Source organism: Mauremys reevesii, linkage group 1 (genome assembly GCF_016161935.1).
Source record: "Mauremys reevesii isolate NIE-2019 linkage group 1, ASM1616193v1, whole genome shotgun sequence".
Taxonomy (NCBI): Eukaryota; Metazoa; Chordata; order Testudines; family Geoemydidae; genus Mauremys; species Mauremys reevesii.
In genome coordinates, this window is record NC_052623.1 from 351,398,306 (window position 1) to 351,420,643 (window position 22,338).

At 53.9% G+C, this 22,338-nt stretch overlaps 1 protein-coding gene across 5 annotated transcripts in view; it reads right to left on the reverse strand.

Annotated features, from left to right (window-relative positions):
• PLXNA4 (plexin A4) overlaps positions 1 to 22,338 on the reverse strand; it is a 625,415-nt gene that overhangs the window by 50,645 nt on the left and 552,432 nt on the right. For all 5 annotated transcript variants that reach the window (XM_039519677.1, XM_039519678.1, XM_039519674.1 and 2 more), the window contains 3 exons: positions 20,304 to 20,572; positions 15,962 to 16,028; positions 11,629 to 11,775 (listed from right to left, as the gene is read on the reverse strand). In XM_039519677.1, the coding sequence (XP_039375611.1) occupies positions 11,629 to 11,775; positions 15,962 to 16,028; positions 20,304 to 20,572 (483 nt within the window). The remainder of the gene's footprint in view (positions 1 to 11,628; positions 11,776 to 15,961; positions 16,029 to 20,303; positions 20,573 to 22,338) is intronic.

The following is a 22,338-nucleotide window of genomic DNA, read 5'->3' on the forward strand; positions in this document are numbered from 1 at the left end:
TTCAGCATTCTGTTTTTTTCTTGGCCAGGGAGGGTTAAGTGTATAAACTTTTATAAACGTAAGGCACCTTTATATTTTGGAGGGTAGTTAAATTGAGCTGTTGGTTGCATGTGATTGTTAAAGTTCCCATGGCCCTTTTACAAGAGTAGAGGTGTTAATCTTGGTGTCCTGGCCAAATTATTTTGACTGTAAATTCCCCTGTAGTGTTCCATAGCTCCAGGAGTCACTAGATACAGGATTCTTCTTCACTTCCTGTCCTAATCTACTGAGCAGTGCTGTTCTGTGTTATTAAAGGAATGTCACGTGCCACCCCAGCGGCTGCTTTTCAGTGGTGGGTGAAGCAGTCACTGTACGTTGTTTGCAAAGGGCTTTGGGATCTTCTGAATGAAAGGTGCAATATACATGTGAGATATTAATACGATTATAATACTGTTATTTATGTGTCACTCCAAGAGTGGAGGAAACGCATGAATTCAGCTAATAAACAAGCCAATAATACAATAACAAGTAAGATTTCTCTAGCATCTTTCGCCTCAAAGGATCTCACAGATGTTTACAAAGAGCATCACTACAATGAGGCCATTGCTGGGGGTGTCAACTAGCCCCATCACGCACAACTCTAGAGACGGGACATTTTGATCAAGGACACCTGGGCAAAGCTCAGCTCTTGTGAAAAATCCAGAGAGAGGAGTTTTTGCTAAGGTGTTTCCCCTACAAAATGAATGGCGCAGGGCTCCTTTGATCCATAGCTGACGCACGATGGATTGAGCTGACCTTGATGAGAATGGACCCTGTCAATTTCATCCCTAGCAAGGACGAAAGCGGTCCTGATGGTGCATGCTGATTATTTACCATCCTGCCGCTCACGGCAAGAGCTCACAGGAGAGTGAGTGTACGGCTGTATGTCCGTGTCTCGGGTTTGCCAGCAGCAAGCTCCCTTTAATTTTACAGCAGCCACACTGATGTCCAAACTCAAGGTGGCCACCTGGCTTCACATTTGACAATGGAAACAAAACAGCCTTTTGCTGACTCAATCAAAAGATGCAATTAGATCTAGGCACCTGACCAGCTCAGGCTTTTCAGGACAAGGCAGGGAGGTTCCTTCTTTCTCTACCACAGCATCACAGAATCATAGAATATTGGGTTTGGAAGGGACCTCAGGAGGTCATCTAGTCCAACCCCCTGCTCAAAGCAAGAGCAACCCCAACTAAATTATCCCAGCCAGGGCTTCGTTAAGCCTGACCTTAAAAACCTGTAAGGAAGGAGATTCCACCACCTCCCTAGGTAACCCATTCCAGTGCTTCACCACCCTCCTAGTGAAAAAGATTTTCCTAATATCCAACCTAAACCTCCCCCACTGCAACTTGAGACCATTATTCCTTGTTTTGTCATCAGCCACCACTGAGAACAGCCAAGCTCCATCTTCTTTGGAACCCCCCTTCAGGTAGCTGAAAGCAGCTATCAAATCCCTCCTCATTCATCACCTAGAACTGACCCTTGGAGGAAGTAGCCAGCCCTTTTTACCAGCTGGTTGGGCTCCCAGCCCTTACTAACTGCTGGAGGACCAATTCTCACTGGTTCCACCTGCAGTTGACCCTGGGAGGGCTTTTCTTAGGCCATTCTTGGAGGTCTAAATTTGTTTCTTTGAGTGGGGTGTGCCACAGCACAGGGCAACAAATACTTCATACAGCCCATCACAGTCCATTCCAGTGAAAAGGTCCTCAGGGTGGGGATGGGAATGGATGTTCTCCCTTAAACTGTGAATGGGGTTGGGAAAGATTAGATACACAGATACTCTCATAATGGAACAGGAGCAGTGACTGTCCAGTCCCTGATGGTGACTAATGCCACCTGTTCTGGAGGAAGATGTCAGCTCCCAATAATGCCCATTGTGTGATGCTGTATCAGCACTCGGATAGTACCTGTGATGTGCGCCCTAGGGAGATGTCAAGCTGTTTTAACTTTGTTGCCTTTCAGTTTCATGGGGTGTCCTCTCCTTATGGGATTAGAAAAACTCCCTCTGGACCAGTCATTCTATGATCTGCCTTGATCACATCACTTCTCACTTTTTTCTTTCCCAGACCAGTCATGCTGGAGGGACGAGGGGAGAACACGACTTAATTTGGAGGTAACTCTTCAAAGAGCAGGGCAGGGGCTCCCAAACGCTCTGCTTTGGAAATGTAACCCATCTCTGCGGGAAATCCAAACCAAACGCAGAGAGGGAACCATTACGCCTGTCACCTCCCTGTACTTGCAAAGGCCAGAACCATAGTTTCTCTGGGCTGGGGGCTGTGTAGCCTCTGTTCCCGTCTCTTTCCCATTATACTGCACTGCAGATGGCTGGATTCTTGCAGCCCCCGCAGCTGTACAAATCTGAGCTCTCCCTGCCGCTCGCTTGTTTCTCAGCCAGTGTCCAGTTTCCAGTGCAGTTCTACACTCCTCCTCCCATGCAGTGCAATTTAAACACTGTCGTCTGGTGTACATATCAGTGGAGGTCAGGCCTCTTTATTCAGGTTTTTTATGTAACACATTTATTACTTGCCGAAAACAATCCCTTTTCAAGGTCCCGAAACTCAGAGAGACAAGCTGTGGAGCTTGGAGCTAACTCTAGACAATGAACTTCCTCCATGCATTGCAACTGTGGGGTGAACTGTCCGCTCCCGAGTGGGACTGCTGGAGATGCCCCTAATGAGTCTCTGAGCATCCCCCATAACCAAATGCATGGCCGTGAAAAACATGTCACAGACTGTGAAATCTGCTCTTCCTTTGTGAAATCTGCTCTTCCTTCGTGAAAACTGGGTTTCTTTGGTCCACTTTTAACCTATACTATATAGATGTCACAGGGGAGACCAGCGTTTCTCAAACTGGGGGTCCTGACCCAAAAGGCAGTCATGGGGGGGCTCACAAGGTTACTGTGGGGGGGGGGTCATGGTATTGCCACCCTTACTTCTGCACTGCATTCAGAGCTGGGCGGCTGGAGAGCGGCGGCTGCTGGCGAGGCACCCAGCTCTGAAGTCAACGCCCCACCACCAGTAGCGCAGAAGTAAGGGTGGCAATACCATACCATGCCACTCTTACTTCTGTGCTGCTGCCTTCAGAGCTGGGTGTCTGGAGAGCGGCAGCTGCTGGTGTAGGGCCCAGCTCCACAGGCAGCACAGAATTAGTGGTGGCAATACCACGACCTCCCTACAATAACCTTGCGCTCCCCCAGAGCCTCTTTTGAGTGGGGACCCCCACAGTCACAAAACTGTGACAGTTCAGATTTAAATATCTGACAGGATGAAATTTATGACTTTTAAAATGTATGACCATGAAATTGACCAAAATGGACCATGAATTGGTGGAGCCCTATCCATAACGCCCTGGGCTGGCGGACATCCCCTTTGCCCCTTTCATGTAGGCTGCGGGATCCAATGGGGGGTTTCTCCAGGATCCCCCAGGATACAAATGGCCAGATTCACTCCCACTCAGCAAACCGAACCCCACGCATGCCTGGAGAGATTCTGTCTGGGGAGGGCAGCTTTAAACTCCAGTGGGGTTGCCACAGGACCCCTCTGGTGGAAGCTGACCAGAAGATGAGCATCCCCTGCCTGGCCTGGTTCCACCCCTTCCAGGACTGGTTCCACCCATGTATTGGGTTGCATGGGACAGCTCCAGTCCCCAATGGAAGGGCAGAGCTTGCAGGCAGCTTGTGCCTGGGGACTTTCCATTGCAGCCTGGCTGCGCTCCGGGATAGGGCAGCCAATGGGTGACACGCACCCCAGGACCGTAGTTCTCACAGTGGTCCAGTGAGAGGCACAGACACATTCCTTAGAGCCGGGAGGGGGAGGCTCCTGGTGGCTTGCACTGCTTCATTGTGCTTTCCAGCTGGCTAGTCTTGTATGGGCTGTGTGCTTCACTGAGACTTTGATACTCACACCAATGCATGAGCAGCCAGCACCCAGCCATTCACAACCTGTCCCCGCGCCCTGCAGAGAACCACCAGACAGCTCCTGAGACGAGACATTTCTGCTCCCCCTTTGTCACCTGTCCTGCTTTACCCAGGCCTCTCCTGGGAGGTCACTGGAAGAGCTGAGGGAAGGCTTTGCAGGTGTGTAATGCCACACTGAGCGGCAGCAAGCTGGGCACCAATCACGGAGGCAGCATGGTCTAATGGACAGAGCACAGGACCAGGCGTCTGGAGACCTGGGTTCTAACCCCAGCTCTGCCCTTGAGCTGCTGGGTGACCTTGGGCATATCATCTCTTTGTGCCTCTGTTTCCCTTCCCATCCCTTATCTGCTTACATCACAAGCTCTTCAGCACACGCTGATCCCATACAGTGTGTATATGCAGCACCCTGCTCTCAGCTGGGGCTTCTAGGTAAATAATAATCACAGCCTGGGGATGTTTACACTGCAGTCACGCCTGGACACATCTGTGCTGTGACATGGAGACAACTGCACCCAGAGGCTTGAGGACAGCAGTGGGGGAGTGCCAACTCTTCCTCGCCTGCTCTTAGCCCTGGAAGGAGGCATTCAGTGGCAGTGCTTGGCAGAAATCAATCCAGGAGGTAATCCCCAAAGAGGAGAGACACAGGAGAGCCCTTTCATGGCTCATTAGTGGTTTCTTTCCCTCTGATGGGCCTTACTCAAGGGCTGCTTGGAGAATGTTTTCTCCCAACAGGGTACGGTGTTGACCGATGTTAATTGATTAGGCTATTAGTTCTACAGCCGTCGCAGTGCGCGGGGACCACACAGTGTGCGCATGCCGCTCAGAGACAGACACGCGCTCAACATTTATCGGACACCCCACCACACACACCAACTATAAAATTCTCTCAACAGCTTCAAAGGGACTTTGGGGCCTTTGCTCCTCTGCCTTATTTGTGTCAATCTGTGTTATTTGTGGCTGGACAGGAGATGGGTCATTGTTCATTCCCAGCAGAGGAAGGCAGGGAGGTGGTGCAGGGTGAGGAGCTTCACATCTAGTGTCTTACTCTGCACAGAGCCGCTGAGCGTTTGCAACTCCCAGTGAAGGCAATGAGCGCTCAGCACATTGCAGACTGGGAGCTAAATGGCTCTAAGTAGGGTGACCAGATGTCCCGATTTTATAGGAACAGTCCTGATTTTTGGGTCTTTTTCTTATATAGGCTCCTATTACCCCCCACCCCCTGTCCTGATTTTTCACATTTGCTGTCTGGTCACCCTAGCTCTAAGATATGGAACAATCTAGGTGAGTTTTATAAAAGGCTTGTAGACCAGGCAGAGGTTCACTCCCATGTGATTAAGGCACAGAACATCAGGTGGCACTATTAGAGACAGCACTCTCAGTTCTATTGATCTGAATGTATAGGAATCAGAGTTTGGAGAAATGCTCATTGTCGACTGTGATGCAACTTTTTTTTCGAGTCGAGCATCTGACCACTAAAAATCTGTTCTCCCGTCATCTCTCTCTGACTGACGATTCCTTAGGTACCTGCTGCCTCCAGGGGGCACTCACACCAGTAGACAGAACATTACACAATGCCTAGACATTGCCTTCCTCTACAGCATGTGGGCGCAGGTCACTTGCTGGGATTATCTGGGTGTTTCTCACTTAAATCACTTCCCTGTCACTGCAGGGACCTCAGGCACCTGGTGAACTTTGGTCCCTCTTACTCTGCCTATGGCACATCATAGTTTAATCTCCTGTGGGCTGCAATACTTTGGCCTCATTTTGGTTGTTGGGGGTGGTGTTGGTGGCCTGTCATACACAAGAGGTTAAACTACAGGATCTGGTGGGTCCTGCTGGCCTTGAACTCTAGGACTCCGTGACGTCACTTTCTAGATAGACTGGCAGGACTTTGCTGCCATGGATGAGCAACCTGGTTTGGAGCTGAACCAGCCCCAAGCAGTGTAACCTAGTCAGCCAGGCACATGGGTGAGGTTGAGAAACCCCCGAGGGCAATACTGACTCCCTAAATTGCTTCACTTCTCCTGATTCTGTTTTCAGTAATCATTTAAATAAAGATATGAATAATAAAACATTGTATATAAAAAAACCTCCTCCTTCCCCAACCCTAGACTGGCACCTCATGGCCAACTGCTACAAACAGCCGTTTCCAAGTGTCATGTACCAGGGACCCCGGGCATGTTGGGTGGATTAAGATCGTATAGCCACACCCTGGCACATGCCAAACCCTGTGATTGCTATCCAGACATAGTGCAAAACTCTTCAGAGGGGACCAGCTGACTTAGAGAGAGGAGGGATCGGGATTTGCTTCAATGGCATTTCTATCACGTTAACAGCAATCTAAAGCAGTTCTTCCTTTGTTTCATTTTTTAAAACAACACCAAAACAACATCTATTTATGGGGAAAAAACAACCCAGTTGAAACAAGAGAGAGACCAAAAGGAAGGAAAGCCTCATTCGTATTCTGCTTCTTTTTAATCTCCATCGCCGGAGCTGATCTCTGCAAATCGGCTAAGATTCCTATCGGGATATATTTGCCTGCTCTTGAGATGTAAGAGGGAAAGCTGATTAACATCAAACAACACACAAGTGAATGGAAGAGAGCTCTGTTCAGGCTGATGCATAATTACTACCCCGTCTTTATATCCACCAACCTTAAAGGATTGGAGGGATTTCCTTGGTGGAAAGGATTCCTCTGTCAATCTGGGTCTATATTTTTCTCTCCCTTGCCGTGTTTCTCAAAGTGAGATCTGGGCCCCATGACACTAGGTGTGGACAAGCACGTAGTGAGACAGTCCCTGCCCTAACAGCTTACAATCTAAACAGGCAAGACAGACAAAGAGCAGGGAAACGGAAGAATTATTATTTTATACACATGCAGGGGAGGCACAGACAGATTAAGGGACTGGGCCATGGCCACACATGGAGTTGGGGCCTGACCCTGCACTCTCCTGAGTCCCTGCCCAAGTTCTGGACCACAAGAACATCCTTCCCCTTATCTCACACCCCTCACCTCATTAGCAAAGCAATTAATCTCTCTCTCTCTTTCCTATTCGCTCACCCTCTCTTTTCCCCAACCCCTTTTCTCTGAACGTCAAAGGGTAGCTTGAGGAGTTGGGGTGGGTTTCCCCTTGCATTCCCGCTTCACTTGGGGTGCACACACAGGGAAATATCAAGTGGAGTAGGGAACTGGTATTAACTTTGTATACAGCACTAGAGACAACATTATTGGAGCCCTGGTTTTGGTTCCCATACTTCAAAAAGGGTGAAGACCAATTGGAAAAGGTTCAGAAAAGAGCCACGAGAACGATTTGAGGTCTGGAAAACTAGAAAACCTGCTTTCTAGTGGAGAGCCCTAAGAAGTTGAGTCTACTTAATTTATCCAAGAGAAGGTCAAGGGAGGACTTGGTCCTGGTCTGCAAGTACCTACACAGGGAAGAGATTTCTGATACTTGACAGCTCTTTAGTCTAACAGAAAAAGGCAGAACACGATCCAAGGGATGGAAGCTGAAGCTAGACAAATTCAGGCTACAGATAGGCACAATTTTTTTTAACAGAGAGTGCAATTAGCCATTGAAACAATTTACCTAGGGACATTCTCCATCACTTGAAGTCTTTACATCAATACTGGAAAAAAGAGATGCTCTGACTCGTGTCACGGGCTTGATGCAGGAACTGTGGCTCAGATTTTCCCTGGCCTGTGGTTTGTAGGCAGTCAGGTTGGATGAGGCCTTAGAGGCTATAAATTTTATAATACTGATGTGGGGGAGTTCTGTGGTTTGCTGGGGGGGAAAGTCTGGCTTTCCTTTTGAGAAGCTATGATAGATCTTTACACTGAGTTTCTGCAATGCAAACCTTGGTGCTAAATGCCTCAGCAGAGTGAATGGGAAGTGACTTTTCATGCGGAATACCTTTAAGAGTGGATGTGAAGGATGCTGTTGGGAGGAAGGGGTCACAATACTGAGATGCTGTGTGAACCGGCTCTAGAACAGGATGGCTTTTGTAGAAGCTAGGGATGGAAAAGACCTACTAGCTCATCCAGTCTATCTGAACACTGGCCAAGGCAGGGTCATTCTCTCTGCTTTCTCCAGTCTAAAGAAACGCGGCTTGTCCCATGTTCCTTAGGAGACTGTTCCACAGGTGAATAGGTCCTCCAGTCAGTAAGTTATACTTGATATGCAGCCTCAGTATTCCCCACTCCATTTCATCCTGTTTATCCTAGTTAGGAGCCGATAGACAATAGTCACTGTTAAAAGCCAACACTTGGCCGCAGTTAACAGCACTGTGAAGCTACTGCAGTATTACACTCAGAATAGGAAATCAACTGCAGTAAGGGATATAAACCCTCATGCTTCAGGGCATAACCCAATCATTCTTAGGGGTCAGGAAGAAACTCCCTTGGGGTAGGTAAATCCATAACTACCTTCTGCAGGGTTTTTGATACATTCCTCTGAAGCAGCTTGTACGGCCAATGTCAGAGACAGTATACTGGGCTAGATGGAATTTGGGTCCGATCCATTATGGCCATTCCAATGGGTATGTCTACACTACCCGCCGGATCGGTGGGTAGTGATCAATCTACCAGGGACTGATTTATCGTGTCTAGTGTAGATGCAATAAATCGATCCCCAATCACTCTGCCGTCGACTCCTGTACTCCACCGCGGCAAGAGGTGGAAGCAGAGTCGACGGGCAAGTGGCGGCAGTCAAGGTAAGTTGACCTAAGATACGTTGACTTCAGCTACGCTACTCTCATAGCTGAAGTTGCATATCTTAGGGCGAAACTGTGTTCCTGCAAAATAACTGTGGTATCTCAGAAATCACAGTATGGCAATTTGGAGCAACTACTGGATATTTCATGGATGTTCTGAAGATAACGACCAATGATCTTTGGAAAAGTTATCAGAATTCTTCCCAACCTCAACAAAGCTTCTGTTCAGGGCTGGCTTGAGTTTTAGGTTCCATATTCCAGGATGTTCTTATTTGCTTTGAACCAGCTGATTCTCCTGTCTTTAACTCTTTAATTCCTATGTACCACTTAGGCACCACATTGGGAGCTGCTCAAAGATCAAAGGTGTCGCTGATCTGAGACTTCTCTACATCAGCGAAATGACCTGCCACTGACAATGGATGTCAAAGAGGGGGTCATCACAGCTTCTGTTCAATGGTTTGACAGCATCAGTCTGCTGAAATTCTTTGCTCACACACAGCTGATCTTCCTGGCGAAGCCTGCAGCTCCCTACCTGTCCTCACCCATCTCCATGCCTGCCCTCCTCACTTCCCCAGCCGCGACATCACATAGCTTCTCCCACAGCACAGCTGCTGGGCACAGCTGCAGCTCCCATGTCAACCACCTGCCACAGCTGGTTTGCTCCATCCCTAGGTCGTCCCTGGGCACTGCCGTCCTTCAGTTCCCTATCTCCATTTCCCCTGATGTAGCTCCCCTCCTCTATTGCTTCTGTCTTCCCCATTGCTCCAGCTCCCCCACCAGCTGCCACTGTCCTTTATCTCTGCTAACAATGCCACGGTGGGAGGGTTAACTGAGAGCTGGCGCGGCTATCTCCTCAGCACACAGGCGCTGACTTGTGTTTTTGCTGGTGGGTGCTCCACCCCCGCTCTGCCCCGCTCCCACTCTGCCCCCTCACCAGGGCCCCACCCCCACCCCACCTCTTCCTGCCCCCACTCCCTCCCCTGAGGCTCCCTCCACTCACCCCCCACTCGCGTCTCTTCGCCTCCTCCCCCAAGCACCTCCCGCCTGCTACTTTCTGCCCTCTCCTGCCTTAAGGACGAGTGACGAGGGGAGAGGGTGGAGAGGAGTCAGCAGCGGGGGCCTCCGGGGAAGAGGTGCAGCATGGGCGGGGCCACGGGGGAAGAGACGGGGTGTGGGCGGGGCCATGTGGGAAGAGGTGGAGCTGGGGTGGGAAGAGGTGCAGCATGGGCGGGGCCACAGGGGAAGAGGCGGGGTGTGGGCGGGGCCACGTGGGAAGAGGTGGAGCGGGGGCGGGAAGAGGTGCAGCATGGGCGGGGCCACAGGGGAAGAGGTGGAGTGTGGGCGGGGCCTTGGGGCAGTGGGGGCGGGGCCTCGGTCTGTGGCTGTAGAGCACCTCCTATTTTTTCTGTGGGTTCTTGAGCTCCGGAGCACCCACAGAGTCGGCGCCTATAGCCTCGTCATACAGGAGATCTGGGATTCTTACTCTCTCCTCTTCTCCCTGCCAGCACAAATTGCACGAACCATAAACCAGCCAGGCGGTAACTCGGCTGTCACTACGTTACCGGGGACACATCTTCATCCCCACTGCAAATCCTGCACGCAAGTCATAGTCTTCCTGCTCCATAGTCTTCGTGCAGGGGATGAGGTGTGCAGTACAAACCCACACACGCAGATGGGGAGAGGAAAGGAATTGCCCCCGGTCCATATGTCCTAGACAAATGAAACGCACGGAGCTGCTGAGGCGGCAGGGACTTCACACGGGGAACGCTGCAGCAGGAGCCTCTGCACTCTTGGCTGCCCAGTGTGGGAGTGAGCATTAGGGAGGAGCGTCGGTCCGATGGCAGAGAGGAGAGCGGAGGAGGGAAGCTGTGGCCAGGCAGAGGGAGCAGGATGGAGGGCACTGGTGCTCCCTATTAACCGCAGTTTCAGCATCAGCGAAATGCCAGCCTCCTGGGGCGGAGCACTGCGAGATCCTCCCGCAGAAGCACCACAGAAGTCGGGGGTGGGTTGCTCAGAGGAAGGGTCGGCTGAAGGGGCAGGAAGGTCCCGGGCGAGAGCTAGAGGGAGAAGGACTCGGGGGGCCAGCTGAGGAAGGGCAGGGAAGAGCTGGCAGGCAGGACAGATGGATGAAAAGCAACCCTGCACCTACGGGTGGAGGGCTGTTGGAGGTCAGAGCAGTAGGGAAGGGGGCCAGTGGAAGCTCAGAGGGAGGGGTGGAAGGCCCCCCAGAGGTTTGAGATGCCAGGGCAGTGCTGCAGTGGGTTCAGAGGCCCGTAGGAAGCTGTGAGCCTGGCTGCGGGGGATGGAGGGATATAGGCCTGCTCCCCGGAGCGACAGAGTAATCCGCTCTCAGCCATTTGCTTCTCATGAGCAATCTCTCCCCATCTCTCCCCCACCCCAGCGTACACAGCCACGGTGGGACACAAAAAACATATCGCGAGCTCTGTTTGCAAGCTCATTCCGCGTGCTGTGAGCACAGGCCGCCCTGCAGCGCTCTCTTTGCAGGAACCCGAGCACTGCGGTTTGGGGATGGCTGTTAGCGTAACCTCGGCCTTTGTGGAGTTGGTGCCCAAAGAACGTGCCCATTGGACTAGCAGCAGAGGCAGAGTTCACTGGGGCTCAGTTAGCGTACATCACACTGAACCAGCATCAGTGCAGCCACTCGCCCTGGTCTGGAGCTCAGATCTCATGCCCTCACTCGGCACCACAAATGGCCCCCCCATGGTCTGTCTCCTCCCGCCTTGTTCCCTTTATTCTCTTCACACACACACGGCCCTGTAGGAGTCTCAGCCAGGCCCACACACGACCTGCCAGCTCTCCCTGCACACCGTGCCTCCCAAACCCTGCCTGAGGAGACGCTGGTCCAGCAAGGCTGTGTCCTTCCGGCAGCATAAATGGCAATTGTCCAACCTGGCAGCAGCCCGGCCGCTGACCCTTCCGGAAGACACTTTCCCCAGCAGATCCCAGGGGCTGCTCTGAGCACTCACCAGCGTCTTGTAGTCAATCTGCTGCCGGATGAGCTTGTCCTCGCTCAGCGAATAGCGGGCTTCCCCGGTGATGGAGTCAATGGGGCCCTTTTCCATCTGCTGTTTGATGGCGCAGAAGAGGGAGAACAGCGGCTCGCCAGCGCACTCCTGCACGGAGACACGAGGGAGGGAAACCCGGTGATGTCCGGTGCCGCAGATCATCGGTATCTACATGCCGGCTTCCAAGCACAAGCCCAGCCCTAAAGGGGGAACCGTCTCCTGCCGGGCATTGGTACTGCACTGCTGGCACTTGGCCCAGGGTCACTCGAGCCCCCAACCTCTCTGCTCCCGACAGCTCTCCTCTTCTCTCCTTCCATTCCATTCCCCGTCCTCTCACCCCTTTCCCACTCATCCCCCCTCTCTCCTCCCACTGCTTCTCTCTCCCCGGCACGTCCATCCACCCCCTTCCTCTCCCAATTTCATAACGCTCCTCCCTTCCCCTTCACACCCTCCACGCTCCTCCCCCTCCTCTCCTCCCCCTCCACCTTCCCTGCACTGCTTCCCATGCCCCCTCCCCTCCCCCTTCGCTGCACTGCTTCCCCTCCCTCCCTCCCCTCCCCCTTCCCTGCACTGCTTCCTCCTCCCCTCCGCCTTCCCTGCACTGCTTCCCCTCCTCCTCCTCCGCCTTCCCTGCACTGCTTCCCTCCCTCCCTCCTCCGCCTTCCCTGCACTGCTTCCTCCCCTCTCCTCCGCCTTCCCTGCACTGCTTCCCATCACCTCCCCTTCCCTGCACTGCTTCCCCTCCTCCCTCCCCTCCCCTTCCCTGCACTGCTTCCCTCCTCCCTCCGCCTTCCCTGCACTGCTTCCCTCCTCCCTCCTCCGCCTTCCCTGCACTGCTTCCCCTCCCTCCCTCCCCTCCCCCTTCCCTGCACTGCTTCCCGCCCTCCCTCCTCTCCGCCTTCCCTGCACTGCTTCCCCTCCCTCCCTCCCCTCCGCCTTCCCTGCACTGCTTCCCTCCCTCCTCCCCTCCGCCTTCCCTGCACTGCTTCCTCCTCCTCCCCTCCACCTTCCCTGCACTGCTTCCTCCTCCCCTCCGCCTTCCCTGCACTGCTTCCTCCCTCCCCTCCGCCTTCCATGCACTGCTTCCTCCTCGCCTCCGCCTTCCATGCACTGCTTCCTCCTCCCTCCCCTCCCCTTCCTGCTTCCTCCCCTCCCGTCCCCCTTCCCTGCACTGCTTCCTCCCCCTTCCCTGCACTGCTTCCCCTCCTCCTCCGCCTTCCCTGCACTGCTTTCCCTCCCTCCTCCCCTCCGCCTTCCCTGCACTGCTTCCCCTCCCTCCCCTCTGCCTTCCCTGCACTGCTTCCCCTCCTCCCACCCTCCGCCTTCCCTGCACTGCTTCCTCCTCCTCCCTCCGCCTTCCCTGCACTGCTTCCTCCCTCCCTCCCCTCCGCCTTCCCTGCACTGCTTCCTCCTCCCTCCCCTCCGCCTTCCCTGCACTGCTTCCCTCCCTCCTCCCCTCCGCCTTCCCTGCACTGCTTCCTCCTCCCTCCCCTCCGCCTTCCCTGCACTGCTTCCTCCCTCCCTCCTCCGCCTTCCCTGCACTGCTTCCTCCCTCCTCCTCCACCTTCCCTGCACTGCTTCCTCCTCCCTCCGCCTTCCTGCACTGCTTCCTCCCCTCCCCTCCCCTTCCCTGCACTGCTTCCCCTCCCCTCCCCTCCCCTTCCCTGCTTCCCCTCCCCTCCCCTCCCCTTCCTTGCACTGCTTCCCTCCTCCCTCCCCTCCACCTTCCCTGCACTGCTTCCCTCCCCTCCCCTTCCCTGCACTGCTTCCTCCCCTCCCCTCCCCTTCCCTGCACTGCTTCCTCCCTCCCTACCCCTTCCCTGCACTGCTTCCTCCTCCCCTCCCCCTTCCCTGCACTGCTTCCCTCTCCCCTCCTCCCCTTCCCTGCACTGCTCCCCCCTCCCCTCCGCCTTCCCTGCACTGCTTCCCTCCCTCCCCTCTACCTTCCCTGCACTGCTTCCTCCTCCTCTACCTTCCCTGCACTGCTTCCTCCTCCTCCTCCCCCTTCCCTGCACTGCTTCCCCTCCCTCCCCTCTCCTCTGCCTTCCCTGCACTGCTTCCTCCCTCCCTCCTCCGCCTTCCCTGCACTGCTTCCTCCCCTCCCCGCCTTCCCTGCACTGCTTCCCCTCCCCTCCGTGCCACCTTCCTGAACTGCTTCCCCTCCCTCCTCCCCTTCCCTGCACTGCTTCCCCTCCCTCCTCCCCGCCTTCCCTGCACTGCTTCCTCCTCCCGCCTTCCCTGCACTGCTTCCCCTCCTCCCCTCTACCTTCCCTGCACTGCTTCCTCCTCCCCACCACCTTCCCTGCACTGCTTCCCCTCCCTCCCTCCCCCCACCTTCCCTGCTCTGCTTCTCCTCCCTCCCTCCTCCACCTTCCCTGCACTGCTTCCCCTCCTCCCCTCCACCTTCCCTGCACTGCTTCCTCCCTCCTCCACCTTCCCTGCACTGCTTCCTCCCTCCTCCCCTCCACCTTCCCTGCACTGCTTCCCCTCCTCCTCCTCCTCCACCTTCCTGAACTGCTTCCTCCTCTCCTCCCCTCCACCTTCCCTGCACTGCTTCCCCTCCTCCTCCTCCACCTTCCCTGCACTGCTTCCCCTCTTCCCTCCCCTCCCCTTCCCTGCACGGCTTCCTCCTCCCTCCACTCCACCTTCCCTGCACGGCTTCCTCCCCGTCCCCTGCACTGCTTCCCCTCCCGCCCCCTCCCCTCCCCCTTCCCTGCACTGCTGCCCCTCTGCTCTAGCAGTCTGTCCCAAATCAATGAGCGGGATCGTTGTCCTCTGGTGTAAATCCTGGAGAAAACAAGTTAATAATCCTAAGCAACGTGGCCCCTTTCTCAGCTCCTACACCCATCTGCCACTTAATTAGCTTATCTGCCTGCCGCATATTGCTCCCATGTGCCCGTCTAGTGCCCTTACCAGGCTGGTGTCTAGGCTAGGGCGGGAAGACAAGAAGCTGAAGGCGGGGGGGGGGTGTATCTTATAAAAGCAGAGCTTTAGTGAGTCACCTCGTTTGAGCCCCGCTTTTCATCTGAAAATGGGAATCTGGTACTAGGAGCTACTGAAATTACCATCCAGGGACGTTCCAAACCTTCCTGCTAGGAGAGGCTGTGCCTTGGGGGCGGCTGGCTGGCTCAGGGGAATGGCACTGGGAGAGCTGGCCAGTTCCCATCCTGCCCCGGCGTGGCTGGAAGGACGAGGAATCTGACGTGTGCTGCTGGAAAGCTCAGGCCCATGTCTGAAGTCCAAGTGGGTTCTGTCTCTAGGGTGGTGGCCCAGGGGAGGCACGGTGGGCTCTCAGAAGGCAACATCATCATGAGCACCTCTGCTGGCAGTCTCAGCATGGGAACCAAGGCTACAATACCATCTCCTCCCTAGTGAATTCAGTGCTGGTGTCTTGCACACTGAACGCCTTGGCCACCCACAGAGCAGGCAAACTTCCACTGCCTGCTACTCGGGAGAAACCCTGTTAGGGGTGGGTCTGAAATTCATACTCCGTGGCCCTCTCATTCCTGCCAATTCTCCAGGCGAGGGTGCCAGTGCCATGGACAGAGAACCAGACTGAGAACCGCCAACTTCTCCCACCTAGCCCAGCTGTCAGGAATGGCTTTCTGTCTGTGCTGGAAGGAGAGGCTCCAGGCTATCACGGAGGCAGCACACTCCCCTCCTGACCTTTGGAAGGGTCTTAGCCCAGGGTGAAGGAGGTCTGGTGAGGAGCCTGGTATGAGAGTTACTGAACAAGCCATGATGGCTGCTCTTTGGCCCAGCTTAAGGCAAAGTGCCGAGACAGACAATCTTCTGCTGCCTTTGAAAACCAGGATAAGGTAAGGCCTCCTCGTCACCAGCCACTGGACCCAGAAGGTCCCACCAGTGAGGATAAGGGTCTGGTGGGGTCAGAGCTGCACTCTGAACGGGCTGTGATAGAGCACAGCCTGAGCTTTCTGCTGCAATGTGCTCCCTCACCTGCTCACTGGGTCCCCGTCCTGGCAGAAACACCCCCTCAGGGACCCATCTCTTGTACGACAAAAACCTGCCAGCCAGCTGCTCTGAGCAGCGTTCCCTCCTCCTGACCTCCTCTTGGTCTCACCCAGTTCTCACGCCTTCCTACTGCCCCTTTCTCGCAGCATTCAGAAATAATGCCCTTAGCCCGTGACCCCTTTCCTTAAGCCTGGCCCTCCTTGCAGCAGGGCCTGTCCTTTCTCGTGTGTCTGGAAAGCGCCCAGCACCGTCTGCCCACCCCCCCCACCAAATCATCCATGAGTGATGTGGTCTCATGGCCAGGAGGGTCACCCCCTCTTACCTTGAGGAACTTGTACAGCAGGAAGGTGAACCAATTAGTGAGCATCTTCTCTGCCACAGACTCCGTCCTACAATCACCCCCGGAAGAAAAAGAGAATGGGAGATGGTTAGTCACACTGATCAGACGGACCGAAGGAGCTTACTGCTAAGGGTAAGAGGTGTCTGAGCAGGTCAGGGCCACGCCCGGGACAGCCCGGGGTGGCAGCAGCTTGCCGTCCCCTTACTGAAGCAAACTACAGAGCATTGCTTATTACTGGGACGAGCAAACCAGATCAGACTAAATCAAAAGCACCTGAAATCTTTTCCCACCCACCAAAATGACTGCAAACCTTTATTTGGAGGTTTGGAAAAGTCTGGATTAACTTCTCTCCCACCACACGCCATGCCCTGCACCTTCTGGCTTGGATTGAAAGTGCCTGCGTACTGTGTGAGATATCTGGTGAAGTGGGCTTTAGCCCATGAAAGCTTATGCTCAAATAAATGTGTTAGTCTCTAAGGTGCCACAAGGACTCCTGTTCTTTTTGTGGATACAGACTAACACGGCTGCCACTCTGAAACCACACACACAAGGACACACTGGAAATGTCCAACCGAGAGGGCTCCAGGGGCCAAGTGCCCCCCATGTGTAGCTCCAGGAAAGTCACTGTCTGGGTTGGCCATAAGATTCTGGTGACCCATCAGGAAGAAGGAGAGTCTGTGAGACTTCGGGCAGGTCACTTAGCTGCTCTGTGCTTCACTTCCCCAGCTGTACAATGGGCTCACCACACCGCCCTGCCTCCTGGGGCCATTAAAGATTGTGAGGCGCTCAGACACTGCGGTGATGGGGGCCAAATAAATCCCTAAGATGGATCCAAACCAGTGGAGGAAATTCACCTGTCGCTGAGTATCAGGGCAGCTGGATCTGTTGACTGAGTTGGGGGAGTTAAAAGCCCTCCTCAGAATTGTGGGGCTCTCGCTCTGTTACGAGTTGATCCGTACTCAAGCAGAACTCGCGCTGACTCTTCAGTGGGAGCTCTGCCTGGCGAGGGACTGAGTCAAAACCGCCGTGCCAGACACTAGTTACACCGGCATGAACCCAGAATAACCCCAGCACGGTCAGTGACGCTCCTCTGGGTCTCTGTGCGGTTCCTCTCTCTCTATTGTTAGGACACGCGAGTTTGCTGAACCACCAGAATGTCCTTGTTTCTCTTGATGCCGCCTCTCTGCTCTTGGTGTACCTCACTGCCCTGACTTAAAGACTTGTCGGCTTCCTTTGGTTCCTAGCTAGTTTTGCTTCCTGCTTTGCATGCATAAGCCACACGCTGCGGGTCTGGATGGCAACCGTTGCAGGGGCGTGGGTTTGGATGTTCGTTCCTGCGTCTTTGTATTCTGGGAGCAGCCTCCATTCAGTCCAGAGCCCCACTGTACTAAATGCCACGCAAACACACATTGAAGATCCCGCTTCCCCGAAGAGCCTGTTTTCGATTGAACGCTGTTCCCATTAGAATGTCTCTGTTCCGCCCGGTCCGGGGGTGGTGAAAGCAGACCCGAACTTCCAGGCCCTGTCTGACAGGACCATGCCCCTTTTACTACGCAGCCCGGTGAGCTGATGACAAGCCCTTGCCAGCCTCAGAGTCTAGTTTGGGAACTCCCTGGTGCCTTTTCTGTATCTCCTTTCCCGCCGCCTCTGGCTGTCCAGGTGGCTGTGTATGCAGATTTCCCCCTTTCGAATCAGCCTGATTCGCCCACCCGCTTCATTCAGTGATTGCCACTAGCCTGTCGGTTGGTTGCTGTGTCCCACACGGCCCATGATCACGGAGTGTCACGCAGCCTGGTGCTCACATGACCGGTGTTCATGGCACAGCCTGACGCCCGCTGCTCCCTGAGTTTCACACGACCTGCCGCTGCAGCACAAAGATGGCCTGATGCTCACAGTGCATCCTGTGGCCTGGTGTTTCGCGAGTGTCATGCAGCGCACAGCTCGTGGCATGGCACGGTGCCCACCCTGCACCACATGGCCCGATGGTGCAGCGTGCTGTGCACCCTGGGGCAGTGCCCATTCTGCATTATATGGCCCAGCCCTGAAGCCTCATGCTCACCGCATGTCACAAATCCAGTTCCACGTCAATAAAGAAAACCGAATGCCCTGTTGGCCCTGCCGGCTCTGGGGACCCTGATACCTCTTTATTCAGTTATGGATCTAGCATCCTCAGCACTGTCACAGAGATGCTGCAATGGGATTTTACCAGCTAGCACCAGATGGGAAACCCTCTCCGATCGTCTCCTTCCTCCCGGCAGACATGCCGACCCAGACCGTGGAGGGAGGGATTCGGGCTCCGCAAATGAGTGAGATTGCTGCTTGCCAACAGAGGCTCCATGGGGGAGAAGTAGTTAAGCACCAAGCAGCCTGGCCCCCATCATGGCCTAGCAACAACCTCATTCGCATTCCAAAGTAGAAAATGGCCTGGGGGCTTTCGTGTTCCCTTGTAAGATCAGAGGGTTCTGTTCTGGCGCTGCCCAGCGGGGGACCTCTATTTCAGCAGAACAAGCACCTCGCTGACCTCTGCCAGCGCGCTCCCGCCTTGCACTCAGGTGGAAGCTTCTGCGCAAGTTCCAGGGGACTCGTGCAGTTTGTCAGGAGGAGGACGGGGCAGAGAGAACAGGTGGCGGGAGAAGACAAGGGGGGTTGGGCAGAAAGGGAACAGTGTCCGGAGTGGAGGAGGAGAATGGGGGAAGAAAAAAGAAGCAGAGACAAAGGGAGGAGAGGGAAGGAGGAGTGGGGGAAAAGAGAGGGCGGCTGGAAGCAAGAGCAGGAGATGCAAAGATACCAGAGACACCTCCAGGAGGCGAATGGCTGGTGGGAATTTTGCCAGCACGGCTGTAAGCCTAGAATTATGACAGCGGGTAGTTACTTTACAAGAGTAAAACAAAATAAAAGCAAGAGCTGCTTTGTGCTCCTGGCTCCCTACTCAGCAGCCTCAAACGCTGAGAGACGGCTGCACTTGTCCTCTGTTCCACTGATACTGCTCCATGGGCTGCGTGCCACGTAGCACCCTCCCTCGCAGACGGCACCAGGCGTTCCTCCGCCAGAGCCGCTCGCTCCGTTGTTAACAGCACGGCCAAATTATACGGAGGGCCAATCTCTGCTCAGCTTGTGCTGGTGTAACTCCACTGAGGCCAGTGGGGTGACTGGGGATTTACACCAGTTTCACTGAGAGCAGAGAGAGACCCGGAACGTCTGGCTTGTCCTGGGAAAATCAAGCAGGGTCAGGTGGGTGACCCATTCCATTGTGCAGAGGTACTGATGGGGACTAGCTGGGAGGGATCATGCCCTGGCAAAAGGGGGGAGCATTAGCTGAAGACAGCACAGCAGATTTATTACTAGAGGACTTCCAGGCACTGGTGTTTTAAATGAGACCCTTCAACTCCAGCAGGAGCCAGCCCAGCCGTCTGCCCCAGCTCAATCACTTTGATTTGCCCAGTCTACTCCGCTTCCTGGTTTCAGATGGAGGCAGAAACACTGTGAGTGCAGTGGTTCCAGCTTGGATCATACCCAACATACCCTCCTTGAGAGCTCCTAACAGACCCACGGCACACCAGGACTTCACAGTCACCACTAGACTGCTCATTGGTGCCACTCAGGGCTTGGCAGCCACAGCAGCGATAGAATTTGCATCCCGGTGCTCCTAAAGACAGTGCTTGAATGGAGATGCAGTCCCTGTCACTGGAGCTGAAGGAGACTCTCCATTTGCTCATATTGGAACAGGGACTGTGACACACAGCTGAGCAGTTCTGGTGCCATCCAGTAGTGGGCAGTGGTGCACATACACTAACCTAGTGGTTGTCAAACGTCTGGCTCATGGGTGGTGTATTTATATGGCCTGCATAACATACTTAGATTATCAGGCTTTCATTTAAAAAAAAAATAAAGTCAGTTTCTACCTATTGTGGCTTCAGAAACAACCTTCTAGATGTGACCTTCTAGATTTTTTTCCAGAGATTACAGATTGAAAACTTGTCTGTAAGCAAAAAACAAAGAACCCATCCCTCCTGACACTGAGTATAAGCGAAGCAGGAAGGACTGTCTGAGTCTGCAAGCAGCCTGAAACAAGGACTTGGGGAACTGGAATGCTCCTGCCCCAGATCATCTGGTTGAACGATCAACTTTAAACCCCAGTGGTGACACCTCAGTGTCAACATTAACTATTTAATCACTGATTATTTTAGTGGCTGGGGAGGACCAAGAGTGGGAACTGCGGCTGGGAAGGAAATTCAGGGAAGAGGAGAGTACCAAAGACAGGAGGATGCTGCCAGTAGAGGGCAGCTGGGTGCACACACTAGCCAGCAGCCAAATGGTGACTCACCTCCTCAGCAGCAGCTTGGGGTGGTTTTTGCTCTCCAGGTTCTTGTCAATGAGGTCGGCCAGGAGCTGCTTGAGGACATCGGTGGCATACTCCAGCTTGCTCTGCAGCACGGTCATGATGAGCGAGGCCACGTTGCCACGGTCCCGCATGGAGAAGCTGCGCTGGGACTCCAGCGTGCGGATGAAGGACAGCAGGAACACCTTGTTGTTGATGAGTTGGGCGAAGAGCTTCAACCCTTTCTCTACCCGCTCCTGCCGATAGCCGGGGACCTGGGAAAAGAGGAAAATGGCTTCCTTCACATTCAAGCCACCATAGGCACTGACTCCACGGGTGCTCCGAGGCTCAAGCACCCACAGAAAAACATAGGGGGTGCTGAGCACCCACCAGCCACAGTGGTAGGGTAACCAGATGTCCCGATTTTATAGGGACAGTCCCGATTTTGGGGTCTTTTTCTTATATAGGCTCCTATTACCCCCCAACCCCCTGTCCTGATTTTTCACACTTGCTGTGTAGTCACCCTACACGGTGGTTCTGGCCCCCGGGGCTGCCCGCCGATCAGCTGTTTGGTGGGTCCAGGCGTGGCCAGGGGAGCATCAAGTGGCTGGCAGGAGGCACTGGCGCGGCCTCGGGGAGGGGGCAGAGTGAGGGCAGGGCCTCAGGGCAGAGCAGGGGGTGGAGCATCCCCGGGGAAACAAAAAGTCAGCGTCTGTGAAAGCCACTAACTCTCCCCTGATTTCATGGCCTGATGAGGTCACACTGCAACAGTGTACACCATTGTAACGAGGGGCCAGGCCATGCCAGCTCCTACTAACCCGCCCCACACATGCACTCCACCCCATCGGCACTTGGCTCATGCCAACCGTGACACCAAACACCCCTGTATTCACACCCTCCACACAAATCATCTTTGTACAAAATATGCCTGCCGAGGTATCATTTGAAAACTAACAACTCACTGATCATTAATATTCTTGCATAAGGTACGTACATGATGGGTATTAAGGGTTGTGAATCTATGCTGGCATTATAACCGACGTCTGTGCCCAGATCCACGCTAGCGGGGGGGTCGACCTAAGATACGCAATTCAGCTACGTGAATAGTGTAGCTGAAGTCGGCGTATCTTAGGTTGACTTACCTGGCTGCGAGGACGGCGGCGAGTCGACCGCTGCTGCTCCCCCATCAACTCCGCTTCCACCTCTCGTGAGCTGGAGTTCCGGAGTCGACGGGGAGCACGATTGGGGATCGATTTTATTGAGTCTACACTAGTGAAGACCTGCCCTGTGTGAACCAGCTATGTCAGGGGGAGTTGTTATCCTAAATAAAGGAAGGTGTGTTTACCTCAGTTTACATATAACCAATGAACAGACCCATCAAGTTAACGTGGGGTGGAGGCAAACCGCACACATACAAGTGGGGGAGGAAACAGGATGGAGTGTACATCCAGTAGGAGAGAGGAGCTGGGGCTGGGTTTTACTTTTCAGAAGACTCAATTTCAAAGGTTTCCTGATCTATAAAGACAGGGGAGTTGAACTGTAAGTGATAAGCAACTGAATCAGCTGATTGTGTACAATATTATTGTATTGTACAAGTATCAGAGTGAGGCCTTTTCTGAAAGCTAATGACGCACAATGATTAATGCCACGTGAAATGTCTGTATTAACACTATGTAAGGAATTATGGATACTCATTGATATTAGGCTGTACAGTCTGCCCATACAGGAGGGGATGTCACAGCTGTCTACCTGTCTCCTACATACATTAAGCATGGTGGAATTAGAAACAACGGAAGCCCCATTTACACAGGGGGGATGGGAAGCCCACGGGAAGGAAAGAACAGCATGAGATCATCCTGTCTCTTGAAACAAAGTCATTTAACTTTGGAAGATATAAGCAAGGGCAGACACCATCTTTGGCATCCATCACTAGGCAGACAGAAGATGGTAGGGCTCTTGCAAGCTGAGAAAGGTGGGTCCTTCAACCAAGGGGGCTTGAAGTCTCTGGAATGGAATATAGGTGAGAATCCTACTTAGGCAA